General features: G+C 38.7%; 1 protein-coding gene across 10 annotated transcripts in view; it reads left to right on the top strand.

Annotated features, from left to right (window-relative positions):
* The window catches only part of UNC79 (unc-79 homolog, NALCN channel complex subunit), a 239274-nt gene that overhangs the window by 169882 nt on the left and 53976 nt on the right, over positions 1–15416 (top strand). For 8 of the 10 annotated variants that reach the window (XM_025442760.3, XM_025442754.3, XM_035720125.2 and 5 more), the window contains 5 exons: positions 1884–1991; positions 5566–5682; positions 8278–8361; positions 11896–11998; positions 14040–14180. In XM_025442760.3, coding sequence (XP_025298545.1) covers positions 1884–1991; positions 5566–5682; positions 8278–8361; positions 11896–11998; positions 14040–14180 — 553 coding nt within the window. The remainder of the gene's footprint in view (positions 1–1883; positions 1992–5565; positions 5683–8277; positions 8362–11895; positions 11999–14039; positions 14181–15416) is intronic. The other 2 variants (XM_035720124.2, XM_035720131.2) reach the window with 1 other exon arrangement.

The raw sequence follows: 15416 nt of genomic DNA on the forward strand, positions 1-15416 counted from the left end.
TTGCCTAGTTTGTTCAAGTGCCTAGAAGAGTTTGGCAGATGTTTGATGAATGAATGAATGGTTGTGGCATTTTCTACACATCACTATAAAAAAATGAGTGAAAATAATTTAAGCTAAGTATATAGGTCTACTCCAGTGTTTGTTGTCTTAAACTGTATACAAATGAAAGGCTTTGTGAAATGATTTAGGATTGAACAAAAATTGTCTGGCTTGTGGAACCTTTGTATACAAGCAATTATTACCAGCTACCTTATAGTAATGACATTTCTTTAAAATTAAAGATACAGCAAAGATTTCAGTAAGCATAGCAAAACTCTAAAAGTCTCAATGATCTTTCAAAAAATTCTTGAAAGTGAGCTTTAAGCTTTCTCATTCTACAATATTGGGGGGATTATTATGCCCTAGGAGCAGCATACGAAACAGAGGCAGATGAGGGTGAAGAGAGGTGATTGTGCATGTTTTTATTTATTTAATTTTAATTTTTAATTTTTTTGGACTGTGTGTATTTTGAACTAGTGGTTTGGGGGAATACCTTAGAGAAAAGTAATAGCCTAACCACTAATATCTTAGTGACTAAGGTAATTTAAAACAGGTCATTATTTTGCATTTACTCAAGAGGTTTCAGGAAACAGTTATACTTTTTTTTTTTCATCAAGAAATTATTAACCTGGCAACCATATTTATTTATTCAGAAAGACCTCTCAAAACTGGATGTTCCAGCATCAGTGCGTGAAAACTTTCCTCTCAGGCTCTCACCTAGGATCAGTTTTATTTCCCAACAAATTTAGTGTTCATCCAAGAGAATAGCATCTGCATACTTCAGTTATATGTATGTATGAATGTATGGTGACTTGCTCTGTGACAAGAAAAAAATTGGTGATATAAAAAGAATGAGACAGAATAGTCTTGAAGCATGAGAACTTGAAGCCATTAGGAGGGGCATCCTCAAATCATAGCATGGACCATTCATGGAAGTCTGTAGGGTAACAGGCTGCTCATTCTGTTCAGTATATAGTGTTGCTTAAGATGGCAAGGAAGTTTGTAAAGAATTGAGGGGCTTTGCTATGATAAGCCATTAAACTCTTCAAAAGTTATAAAGGGTAATCTTTACCTAGAATAGCGTGCAACAGCTTGTTTCCCATTACTGATAGATTAGTAAGACAATAGTATATGCGGAAAATATTTCCTCTTAGATACATTTGTCAAATGGAAGGAGCCAGTGATATAGTCTGTTTCTTGCCTACCTAATAAAATAGAAAATCTATTTATACCAAGTTGGATACAGTCCCTGCTCTTATATTACTTATGGTTTAGCAAAGGTTCTACACAACTAAATAGACAATTACATTATAGTGTGTTAAGTTTGGGGAAGGTTAAGGACAGGGTGTTTGGGATTACATAAGAGTATCACATGACCCATTTTGGGGTGTTTTTTGGGAGAACAGGGTTCCTTGAAGACCTTTTGGAGGAGGAACTGTCTGTATAATTGAGATGTAATTAATGAGTAACAAATTACCAGAAAGAAGTGGAGTGGTGGAATGATGTTAGGTGGCATGAACTGTAAGCATCTTTAGGTAATAGATGAAAAGAAATTCAGTTCTGGAAGGGTGATGTGACCTGCTCAAGGATATGCACTGGGGGCACGATGAGCTTTAGCTTTGTAACTGTGCTTTTGTTAATCTCTGAGAGGCATATATACATATGGAAGCACCTCTCCATGGAATTTTGAAACATATATATACATTTCCATTAAAGTAATTAGTAGTACCAGAACACATAGAATGATTTGAATGGATAATTAGACAAGAAGGAAAAGATGGAAAAGGTTCTTGAACTTGCTTTTAATCAATGTTCTGAGCTTTAAATAATATTTCTGTTTGTAGATCCCTCTACTAAAGGACTTTCAACTTTGGAAATGCCACGAGAATCCTCATCTGCCCCCACATTAGAAGCAGGTGTGCCAGAAACAAGCAGCCATTCCTCAATATCAAGTAAGATTTCCTTTGGTGATCATTTCACCTGTACATTGATTTTGGAACAATATTTGCTACACCGTTTTCAATTTTCAGACACCTGGTGTTGGTGTTTTTTCTTTATACACATTGTGTTAGCGTCCTAGGTGATGCTCTGCTGTAAGATCTTAGAGATCCTGATGCAAGGGCTCAGTTTTGTCAACCTCTCACATGTTTAATATAAATCAGTACCATTACTGATTGGCCAAGAATCCTAATTTGTTAAGGGGTAATCACTGAATCTCATAATTCAATAAAATAAGAATTGTACATGACTAGCCTAAGCATAAGGCATGGAACTAGTTTAGGGACAAGTGAAAAGCATTGTTCATGACAGAAGTTTACATTGAACACCTTTGTTTAATTTGAATCACTTCCATCATTGACAGAATTTTATCTAGGTTATCATAAAATAAATGTAACAGATAGATCATGATCCCAGAGACATGATTGAATCTTAGCCCTTCTGGATCTGAAAATAAAAATGACATGAAATTCTACAGGATCTGTGGGAGGGAACTATTTTGAAACTGCCTGCTGTAGTTGGGTCCTAGACTTTGTCCTTGAGGAGTGTGAGTTCCATTGAGGTGAAGGTAAGGGTGTCCACCTGGCTCAATGGAGTCCATTGAGAGACTGTAGCATAGGAGGTTCTCAGCAGGAGTCAGAGATACAGGGCTCCTGCAAGCCCTTGTCACATGCTGGTCTACCTTGTGCTCCATTTGGACATTGCGTGAGGAGCTAGTTAATTTGTATTTGACCGTCTTTTGAAATGAAGATGATCCTAAAAACCATATAAAAGAGCTTAACTTAAATGCTGGACTGGTAGTATGGAAAAACATCGTCATCTTCATGATTCATTCATTCATGCATTCATTCATTCAGCAACTATTTATTGTCTGCTGGGTGCTTGCTGCTGGGGATTAAAAGTGAATAAATAAGAGATACCCCTTGTTCAAGGAGTTCATAGTCATAATAGTAATAATATAGCTTCCATTTATTTGACACTTACCATGTGCTGGGCACTGTGCCAAATGGTTATACACATGGTTATCTTAGTCCTGATATCAGCCCTGCATGGCAAATATTATTGACCCCATTTTATAGACTAGGAAACAAAGGTCAGAGAGGCTAGATGACTCACCTACCTAAAGTCAGATAGCTACTGAGTGATAGAGACAGGGATTGATGGCAGTTCTGTTTGATTTGCAAGTCCATGCTCTCTTTTGGTATCACACACTGCCCTGGAATAACTCAAAATCACTTATAATAGAGATTATAGAAATTCTAAGAAAATATTTTCAAGTGACTGTTACTTGCCCTTTTGGTAGCAAAGAAGGACAGGTAGTTCTGAATTTAATTATTCTTTTATCATTAAAATCTGTTTAATAATATGATAGAACACCTATTTTTGAGCCTGAATACTAGAATCATGAAAATACATTTTCTTCTCCTAATTTACATGAATCTCTCCCCCCCCCCACACACACAAGACGAAGGTAGTGAATTCTTTTTTTTTTTTAAGATTTACTTATTTATTCATAAGACACACACACAGAGAGAGAGAGAGAGAGAGAGAGAGAGAGAGAGAGAGAGGCAGAGACATAGGTGGAGGGAGAAGCAGGCTCCCCACAGGGAGCCTGATCTGGGACTCGATCCTGGATCCCAGGATCATGCCCTGAGCCGAAGGCAGAGGCTCAACCACTGAGCCACCCAGGTATCCCACGATAGTGAATTCTAATTAGAATTCCAAGTTGGGTATAATTTGAGATAGGATGACTAAGTCAGCTCAACTTCAGTGCTAGTTAAATGTGTCATGAAATAAGTGTATCCCGTGTCTCACGATCCTAGAGTCATGACTGTCTCTAGCTTTTCTGTAGTCGGCAGAATTCATCATTAGATTTCCACCTTCTTCCTCTTCTCCATTAAAAGCATGTATTGGATGGCTATTGGTGGTGTGTTCTTGGAGGCGTCATGCCAGGCACCTCACACACTGAGCTAAACACCAAGGGTTTTTACTCTCAGGGAATTCTGCTGTCTTTACACACAACTGAGAATCAGAGAAATCATGAAATCACCAGAGGTCTTAAATCCTCCTTTGAGCATGCCCATTTTTAAATTGGTTGAGTCTTCTAAAAAATTTCAGCTTTTGCATTTTACCTGAAGTTCCACGTTTCAAATGAGTCATAATATTGTAAATTTTACCAATCAACAAGATTCAAAGATTTTCTGTGTTGGTTTGCATAGTCATTTTTGTGGATTTAGTTGATGTGGACTCCAAGACACAAGAATTCCCATCACACTCCCCTCTTTGGATCAGTTTGCTAGCTGATCATTTTGTAGCTAACCATGTCGTGACTACCATGAATCAAACAGCATGCTAATTACATTAAAAATGTTATAATTGATTTCACATCTCACCAAGTTGTGGTCTTGGTACGGTGATTGTGAAACCTATGTATAACATTTAAGGCTTTCCAGGAGCCATACAGTCATCCCAGTTTCTACCATCCCCTGATAGGGCATGTACGTAAGAAGTTGAAATCATCCTCCTAAAAGAAAGAGAATAACCATAACCACATGCTCTCCAATGTCCAGGAATATGGGATCATGTAGAAAAGGCACAGCAGCGAATTCTCTGCTTTTCTTAGTGGGCTGGTAGCAGGCACTAATGGGACCACTGGTAGAGGAATAGGAGGATAGGAGGCAGGTTGCTTTTTTACTCAACAGTCTACTGGCAGAAGTGATTTTTTAAAATTCTGGTTTCTGGTTTGGAAATGCTCATAACTTGACATTTCATTGGTGGGATATTTGTCAATGCTTAATTGCAGGATAAAAATGTTACCACTACTCTCTAAAACAAAGATTTATACTAGAACACACTTGATGGACTGTGATTCAATTCACATCTTCCCAAACAGTAGGCAGAGGCTCATATGGAAATTGAAAGTGGTATTGACTTTGGAGTCAGCATGTTTTGATTCTGTGGCTACTTCATTTGCTAGTTGGTTCCCAAGTAAAATAATATCATTTGGTTCAGTTTCTCTCTCAAAAAATTGGGGTTGATATGTCATTTTACTCCAAAATATATACGTACACACACACACACACACACACACCACACACACACACACAGACATGGGGACATTTTGGTGGGGATATAATGGAGCCTGAAACCATGGATTCACAAGCACCATTAAAAACAATTAAGCTATAAATTCAAAATAGTATTATCTGCCTTAAATTCTTTTTGGAACAACATAAAATATATCAATAAAAAGTAAATGAAAGTAATCATACTGTTGTAACTGGAGCAGATATTGACAGGATACAGATAAATACTCATAGGCACTGTTTCATTCTTTAGTAAAGGAAGAAAGGCACCCAGAACAGCAGTGTGCCTTAGTTTTTCCTTTGGATGGGAGCATACAATTTATCAAACAACTACAAATAGCCAATGAAGGTTCAGTTAAGATTCTATATGGATTTGTAGAGCCTTTGTGTGCATTGGAAATTTATTCCCCCCAGTAATCATGTCCTAATTTCCTCCATATAGCTCAGTATAGGCAGATGAAAAGGGGATCCCTGGGAGCTCTGACAATGAGCCAGTTAATGAAGCGACAGCTGGAACATCAGTCTAGCGCCCCCCATAACATCAGCAGCTGGGACACTGGTGGGTCAAGCTTTTTCTCTTGTTTTACCTCTCACATTAGCTACTGCCACTTTCTTTGTGTCCTCCCTGCTCTCGTGTGAAGGATTAGGTTTTCTCTTATGTTCTTTGGTTCAAGTAATTAAAAAAAAAAACAAAACCCTAAGGTAATGAGTAAGTCTACATAAACTTTCCAAGTGTTCTAGAGCCGTTTGTCCATTTAGGCTGGTGCAACTCTTTCTCCTCTAAGACCCAGATCTTAGATACTAGGTCATCTATCTGGGGGACGAGTGACGTGAATGCATAAAGGAGTGACTGGAACTATGATTTCACAATGCAAATTACCAAAACAAAATTGCTGGATTTATCAATATTCTCTGTTTTGTGATGTACCCCAAAATAAGGGCCTCATAATAGTATATACTTATAATAACAAATGTAGCTTATCGACACCATAGTCTACTGGTAGGTTTGGGAATATGAGTTGTGTGTTTTAGTTGGCAGGGTCACCAGGTTGCAGTCGCACACCCTCATGCTCATATGGTGGAACTGCATCTAACCTCAATTTTAAAGTAAGACTTGATTGCCATGACATGTCTATTTTAAACATGATCACTGTGCATCTTCTGAGCTTTGTTACCACGTGCTGCACACGTACTACTTTTCAAGCCAATAGTACTGCCACAGTCTTGCTCTTTTGAGTGCCTGCCATTTGTGGGTCTTCTTTTTTTCTTTTTTAATTAAATGGGTCATTTGAGTTACAAGATTACAGATGTAGAAGCACTTTGCAACATGCATGCACTATGCAAATATCACGGTTTGTTCCTGTGATATGCTCTGGGGGCCAACACTTGTTTGTATCATACTAGTTTAATCTCTTGGTTAGTACACTCTGGCTGTTGTTATGTGAGATTATTATTTTAATTTTAATATCTTTCAATATGACCAGGAATGATAATATCCACAAAACCAAAATATTGACAGACATATTTTTCTAAAACCATAATATTTATACACATTTTATCTTATCTCCCCCACCCCAACCACCCAATTGTTCTTCCAAAAAAGGAGAGCTAGATATTTAAGTTCCACACAGCATACCCAATCCTACATTTGGCAGATAGTTTCAACTCTCTGGCCTTTATAAGGGTTCTTAACATTTTGAAGGTTTCGTGTTTTATCTTTCTTTGGTGATAAGGGGTAGTGAATCATGTTATGGCTGAAAGCCAACAGCAAGAGAGTCAAGGAGAAAGACAGGATAACCCACCTCAATAGCCTACTGGATCTGGATGGAGTCTTTCCATCCACACCAAAGAGGACTGACTCTATTTCTCTCTTTACTGATGAAGCTATGTGAGGAAGTGAAAATAGGAGCCTTTGGTTAGTTCTCTGGTAATTAAATGCCTCCCTTTTGTCAGGTTGACCTGGGACTCTGAAGATTATTTTACCATGCTTCTATTTTCTGTGGCAAGTAGTTCAGTCGAAGCCAACCATTTCAGATTCAGATTACCATTGCAACCTAGTTTGACTGACTTAGTAGATTTATAAGAAGGCAAATAGATCTCAATTTCCAATCCAAATCTTAATCTAAAAACAGAATCTACATGATGCCAAATAACCCATTTAACTGAATTTTTCACATTCAACCAAACTTCAGTCTCGCTCATGTCACCCTGGTTTCTCACTTAATACTTGCCATTTACATGCTGTCTGAATTTCTTTCACCCATTTTCCTGGGCTTGTTTTCCATTCTCCAAGTTGGTTCTCTAGTCACCAAGCCCTACTAGAGCTTCATCTCAATAGTCTTGTTTTCATTAGTGCCACAAAAAGTTTTCCCTAGATCTAAGACCACAGGAGGGTTGATGTAGGCATAGGTCAGTGTTAGGTGGCATGCCACTTTATACCACATGTATCGATTCAGTGACTCACTGGTCTCCAAAGGGACAAAACTAATCATGTAGACACCGCAAGAAGCAGTCTAAAACACGAGTTAGGATTGAGTCACCTCAGCATGCACCTGCTTGCTCGCTGAATACCTGCCTCTTCTCCATCCTTGTACATCTAATGGCTGCTCTTAGTCTCATCTTTCATAGGAAACAAATGTTCCAGAAGCCCTACTCCTCTGTGTCTTCCCCTGTCCCTCATCCCTGTTCCTCAGCCTTCAGTGAGATACCTGCCATTTCCTTGCTACCAGTTCCACATGTTTTCTGTATGACCTTTCTGGCCATTGCCCCAAAGATTGCTTATGTATTTACTGATTTGCATAAAACATTTATTTCATGGCTTTGACATTAACCTTTCAGTTTTTTCATTTCATATCAAGAGATAATGGTATTTGAGTTTTTTCAGTGGGGAGAATCCAGACTTTTTTTTTTCTTTTTTGGATCGTTTTAGATGCTCTCCTGCTTTTAATTGCATTTCATATACCTGAATGGCAGGTTTTTAGTGAAACCCCAGTCAACCCTACCCTAAAATCTAGGATGTTCCCTACATATATTAATAATCAGTAATAACAGTGACCCCAAAAATGGCCCCAAGAGATTATTGGTTAAATTCTTTGTATTGTGAATTGTGCTAAATTGACTGCATTGAAGACTGAAATGCTCTATTTATCCACAGAACAGATACAGCCTGGGAAACGCCAGTGCAATGTGCCAATGTGCCTAAACCCTGACCTGGAGGGACAGCCATTGAGAATGAGAGGTTAGTTGAGTCGTGAATCTCAGTCTGTGCGAGCTGAAAGACACTGTATTTGTCGATCACCCGGTCACCCGGCAGGTGCTGAAATCTCTTCTTCAGCAGCTCCATGAAGTGAATCCAACTTCTGCTCAAACACTCCCAGGGACTGGGAATGCATGACATCTCATTTTTGAACGTTATTGACAGAAAGTTCTTCTTTACAGTGACTTTCTAACTATTGGGGCCACATAAAATGAGTCTAGTCTCTCACATAATTTTTTAGACATTTGAAAATAGCCACACATTACTTATTCTTTCAATCTTCTTTAGACCACATGTCCCTAGGTCCTTTGGTATTCCTCTTATTACAGATCAGCCATCCATATTATTGGGTATCTTCTCTCAACATGGTCCAGCTTAATTGTGTTCATCCTAGAATGTTGAGATCATAGTTGAGTAACTTCTTTGAAATATGAAACCTGAAATTGCAGAAAATATACACGTGGCATTATGGTGCTGATAGGAGTAAGCTGAGAATAAATCTGTGCCAAGATCATCAGAATATGTATTTTCAAAATTCATCTCATGGCTAGTTAATAATTACTTCTATTCTTTTTTAATTCAGAAAGCAGGTTAATTTATCATTTGTAAATAACAAAAAAAAAAAAGAAAAGAAAAGAAAAAAAAGCCGTAAAACAAAAAATGAACTATGACTGCATCTCTTAGCTACTTCCCTAAATCAAGCAGACCTATTATTTAGGACCATATCACTCTTCTTATTTTCCTTAGGAATGAGGATATCTTTATCTTCAGCTTTTGCTGACATATATTGGGCAATGAGTAGCAGTTTAACTCCTGTATCTGATAGACTCTTCTCACTTCTGGGCCTAGGAAAAGCTTTTATGAACAAAGTCAGGGTGGTCAAACAACTTTGGTGCTTATCCACGATCCAGTGACTAAGTTCGTAGCAGCAAAAATGGAATAAGGTAATGGGAACAAAAACAATCTTTTTCCCAATAAACTGAAGAAGTCCACTGATGCAGCTGAGGGACTGATGGGTGTTTACATGCCTTGAACAGACCAGCACCTTTACAATGCCTCCTATCTCTAAAATTCCCAAAGGAGCTTCAATCAAAATCTCCAGCTTTGGAGTTGGACTTTGGAAGAGGTCTCCTCTTTATTTAAGTTCCTAAGAACCTTCCATTTCTTTTATTTTTTTAAAGATCTTATTAATTTACTTAAGCACAAGTGAGAGAGAGAACACAGAGGGAGAGGGAGAAGCAGACTCCCCACTGAACAGGAAGCCCAACTTGGGGCTTGATCCCAGAACCCCGAGGTTACATACAACCCAAGCCAAAGGCAGATGCTTAACCAATTGAGCCCCCAGAACCTTCCATTTCTGTTCCTAGTTCCATACAGAGTACACTTTAGGTAGTGGTGCCATTAGAAGTGTTGCCCACAACTGGGGGACAATGGGACTGCCTTTAATCTTGCAGACTTAGTTATAATTCAGCATAACAAAAGGTAGCTGAGGTCCATGGCTTCCTTTGCATTTCCCACCTTCTTCTTCTACCTTACTCTGCTCTCAAATTATTAGCAATTTTCAGAAATCCAATGATTTAGCTAATTTTGCTATATGGGCAGCACCCAATAACTTTTATAGATGACCGCTATTAATATTGGATGACACATTTTGGGTTGTCACTTGAATAAACAGCTTCATAGTGGTATTATTGTCAAAAATACCTGTTTCTTGGCATTTGTATTGAGTAATTATTGGCTTGAAACCACCCAAATGACTTTGTTTCCATCCCTTTTCTTGACTTGAATTGTGAATTCTATTTAATAGTAATTGGTCATAGTCTTCTGAGAGACAACTCAGAGAGTTTTTTTTTTCTTTTAATTTCTTATTTCTAGGAAGACTGTAAACATATCACCATCCTATGGGCTGAATTTTTCTATCTTTAGTGTAGGCATTTTGGCATCTAAATAGACATGGTCTGTCAATGTTTGAGAAACAGAATATTAGATTTAAACTTTCTATGTTTTGGTTTCTTGAAGCAACTTCATGCTGTTTACCTTAGTGTTTAATAATCAGTCATCTCCCTTTATCTTGGCTTAGTTCTTGGCTTTTCTATTATTAATTAATTCATAGTTATGCTTGTAATAAATACTGTTGGTTCCACTCAAAGCACCATCTTGACAAAACAATTGGAGATTCTTGTTAGTGATGCGCTGGGGTACAGGTAGAAGAGAGTGTTAGAAATAGCTGATAAATATTGTAGTAAAATTTAGATACCAATTTGGGATGTTTGGAAGTGACATAAAGATATTTTTAGATATGTTCCTTTGCTGTTGGAGTCTGCAGGTCTCCTGTTTCTCATAAAAAACACTTTGTAGACTTTGATCAGGCAAGGGAGTGTACAGTCTGGCAGCATCTTGATACCTTAAAGGCTTCAATACCATTTTTTTTTCCTCCCTCACACTGAAACAGATTGCCTACTTTGCTAGGTTCCTAAAATTTTTGTTACTTCTTTTAAAAGCCAGTTCTCCAAATCATTATCTTTCTCCTATTTAAGAACAGATCATATCTCCTATTTAAGAACAGATCATTTGTTTTGTTTTTCAGCACTAAATTACCAGTTCCTTGATGAGAAACAGACTCTTTAATGACCATTGAGTTTTTCTACCTTCTTTCCCGTTTGGAAAACTCTGAGTCCCAGTTACTGCTCTGTAGAACATGGTATTATCCTGGATTGTCCCTCTGGGACTTTTCTTGGAGTATCTCATGTCTACCATTCCTGGAGAATCTATCTGGCACTGGTGATTTTTTTAATAGAGAACAGTCAGATTTACTCATCGCTAGAGCATATGCCAAGGTTCCTGCCTTTGATGTTTCTGAAGGCATCAAAACCCCGAGTTTTAAACTCTGTGATTTTGATTGGCTAAAGTCCCTGGATGGTTCCTTCAAAACACTTAATCTTTTGTTCATAAATATTTTCAGTTTGAAAAAATGAAGGCTTTTGCTTTGGGGCTTATGATATTTCTAAAGTAAAAAGTTGTTCTGATATTTCTTAGCTCAAATCCTTCCCCTTGCTTAAGTGAGTTCTGGGACCTTATTCTTCTCAAATTAGCAGCATTTTCGGGTTGATATGCATTTGTGATTTTAGAAACATAGATAGTAAGGGCAGCTTCTATGTATACCTAGCAAATTCAAGTTGTGAACTTATTTAAGGGTGCTCTTGAATAGATTCCCCCCCTTTCCACTTTTGTCTTTGTCTCCTGTTGGCACACTGAACCCTTTCTGATTTTTTCAAAGTCAAGAAGCAAAGGGAGAGAGAGGTAAGAGTCTAGCTCTTAAAATCACACAAACAGAAACAAATAGCCATCTTTCTTGAATTCATTTTACCTTTGAGGGTTTTTCACAATGCAGTTTATTTGATCATAGCACATCCCATGAGTGTGATCTTGGGAGGATTTGTAAGAGGAGGATGGGCCTTTGCCTGGCCCCCAGGAAGAGACCTTTACTCACCTGATGTCTCCTTGCTGCTTATCCAGGCGCCACGAAATCCAGCCTGCTGTCAGCACCCAGCATTGTCAGTATGTTTGTGCCAGCACCCGAGGAATTCACAGATGAGCAGCCGACGGTGATGACAGACAAGTAAGCTCACACTCTTCACCAGATTTATAGAATTTGAGTTTGTGCACCACGCTTGTAAGAAAGTATCAGAGGAGGTGTGTTATGCTTTAAGTCATAACTTGTTTGTCAAGTGGCTGTCTCCCTAAGCGTTGGTGTGCATTTGTTATAAGCTAAGCGTTGGTGTGCATTTGTTACTTTAGAAACATGGTATCATTGTACACTCAGGTTTTATTTATACCAAAGCATGCTCCCTTTTCAGTTTGGACAAATGCAAATCCTATCCACTTACTGATTATTAGAAGCTTCAGATTGGTAGGATGAGACTAAGTTTGAGATTTGATTCTTAGTCCCATCCTGCCAGCAGAATCCTTTCTCTGCACCTCAGACCGGTTATAGCACCTCGCAGTTTGGCAGCCTTTGGTATCCCCAGATTTCATACAGGATAAGGTCCAAATGCCTTTGCTTATGACAAAAGGCCCTCTAGATTTGTGGAGGTATGGCCTTACCACTCTTCACCAGGAGGTCTTGCCCCAGCCCCCTCACCTTCTCCAGAGTATGCCTGAGGTGTTCTCTGTTCTGTGGCTTCATAGGTACCCTTCTCTCTGTTCTTCCTCTGCCTGGTGAGCTCCTTTTCATGCTTCAGGACCCAGCTTAAAGCACACAGCAGAATTAGTCATATATCCTCCTAGTTTCCATAGTAGTTACTATACCATTCTGTTCTACCGCTTACCATGCATTTTAATTGTTTCATTGTTCATAAATACAGGTTCTTCAACAGATTGTGAGTTCCATAGGGACTGGGACCCTTTCTTCTGACTTTTACACTCTAAGCTCCCTATACATTGCCTGGCACACAAACGCTTATTTAATGAGTATGGTGAAGAATAAGACTTGCAGGATTTCAAGTTTGGAGAGATCCCTTTGGGCTGGGGAGACTTCCTGGTATCCCAAGCGCTGGGTAGGCTTGTGATAAAGGGAGAAGAGTATGAGGTGCAAAGGGCTGGTGCCACAGTCATTTCTAAAGAAGTGACTTGCCCACCTTGGAGGGCTACCTTGGAAAGTCCACACAGGGAGCCCCTAGCTGTGTGGGGGAGGCTCTTCTTGTCTCCTCCTTGAGTACAACCTCCCCATTTTGTGTTCTCCTCCAAGTCCCAATCTTTGTGTGTGTCCCATTCCCCCCCCCTTTTTTTTGTTATAGATGTGAATTCTACATTTTTTAAAAAGGCCAATTTGTCAGGGATTCCATATATAGAGTTTGTATTTAGGAAGTTTCCAGACGGAAAGTTCTCAATAGTGCTCTTCGCTCCAGTCCACTCACTATTCCCAGTAGACTTTCCCTTCACTTTGTAAAGTTGTCTGAAGGGCTTTGGCTGAGATGAATTAAATTGAACCTATACTTGAAAAAAAAATAAATTGAACCTATATTTGATAATGTAAAGAGCAGTGTTGGAAGTTAGGTTCGGGTGCCATTGTGTTTTTACGTATTACACTCAGTAGGCATGGCGAGTACATAAGACTGATCCAAGTGAGTGGTAGAGAAGAGACTGTGATCCAGACTCCCCAGGCTTTCTTGTTCTCTTGGCTTAACTACCCCATCTCTCACCCACAAATAGGACATTTTTCAATCTAAGAGCGTAGGAAGGTTTCCATTTGTGTCCAGACATTTTTCATGTTTAATTTCAACAAATGAAAAAAATATCTGTTACTGACTATCCCTAGCAATAATTTTACAAGCATAAAATCCCTCAATCAGAAGCTTCAAACTGTTAGTTCAACTGGCGCTTGCTGTAAAAGGGAACAATAATTCATGTACATATAGGCCAGACACTTGTGAATTGAATGTTTTCAGTGACTTAAAGAACCTTCCTGATCTCTGTCATGTGTGCTGTTTCTGTGTTTAGGGTAAGGGTGGCATTGGAGTCAACTGTTTATTGTGAAAGTGGGACCACTGACCTCCTTTGGGGACTTTTTCAAGACTCACAAAAAATAGCTGTATATACTTTGTTATATCTTGAAACCATTGTTGACTTTCGTGTACATCATTCCTCTGTTTTCTTTGCAGATGCCATGACTGTGGGGCCATTCTTGAAGAATATGATGAGGAAACCCTTGGGCTTGCCATTGTGGTTCTCTCCACATTCATTCACTTAAGCCCAGATCTGGCAGCCCCGCTGTTGCTGGATATAATGCAATCTGTGGGAAGGTTAATATCACTTCAGTTTTGTTTGGAAAGAAGGAGCCTAATTCCATCTATATCTTGAAATAGAAACTATCAGTTCAAAAGTAAAACATTCAGTAACCTTATAGATGTTTGATAATTTGTGGGATGGATCAACCTAGACTAATTTTAAAATTGAATGGAGCAAACTTTTAAAAAAGATTTTATTTATTTGAGAGAGAGAGAAAGTAAGTGTGCATGAGCAGAGGGGAGTGGCAGAGGGAGAGGGAGAAGCAGACTCCACCCTAAACAGGGACCCAGATGCAGGGCTCAATCCCAGGACCCTGACTGAGATCATGACCCAAGCCAAAGCTAGACACTTAATGGACTAAGCCATTCAGGGCCCCTGGACCAAGCTTTTGATTGAATTTCCCAGCCGTGTTGGGTCATGAGCCACAATGTCACAGTGTCAGAATGAAGCTAGAGAAAATTACACTAAGAAAACTCCACTGTTTATTGGTGTTAGTTACTACTTGGGCTACTGTGTGGGGCATAAGTACTCAGAACTGTGCACAGTTCATAGTTAGACAGTTTACAAGGTTTAGATATTATTATTTATAAGATTTAGATAGTATTATCTCTTTATGTGTTTTAAGATGGGTTCTCTAGGCGTCCTGCAATCATGAGGCATTGTCATGGGAGGGGGAGATGGAGTATAGTTTTACACTTTTGGCTCAGAAAATAGAAGGCTGCACATATTTTGGGAACAGGGCTTCTACCTCAACTGAGGGGAGATTAAACTAAGATACTTTGAGAATCTTCACATTAGGAAGGTTCCATTTAGTGGATAGGACATTAGAAAGAGAGTGATGTATATTTCATGGGTATATGTATAACTCAAATTCAGTAACAAATTGTAGTCCTAGTGTGAACAATTTATAGGAGAGGATCAGACTGAATTCCACATGAATGTCCTGAGTTTCCAGTCTTGATTAAGAGTCGTAATAAGTAGTGTGAGTGGTAAGTGCTGTAGAAGCTAAGGATGGAAACAGTTTCTTTGGGAAGATCTCCATGGAGGAGGTAGGGGAAAAAAAAACAAAACAAAACAAAACAGAATTCTGCAAATTCCTGGCATTTGACAGAGGGAAAGATAATGAATTGTAATGGAGCTAAAAGTTGATCTTTTTTTTTTTTTTAAGAAGAAATGCTGATTTCCAATTTAGTCAAACAGGAAAGCATTAAATGGTTAGATGGTATAACTATTCCACCTATAATACCTAG

The sequence above is a fragment of the Canis lupus genome, chromosome 8, assembly GCF_003254725.2.
Source record: "Canis lupus dingo isolate Sandy chromosome 8, ASM325472v2, whole genome shotgun sequence".
Lineage (NCBI taxonomy): Eukaryota > Metazoa > Chordata > Mammalia > Carnivora > Canidae > Canis > Canis lupus.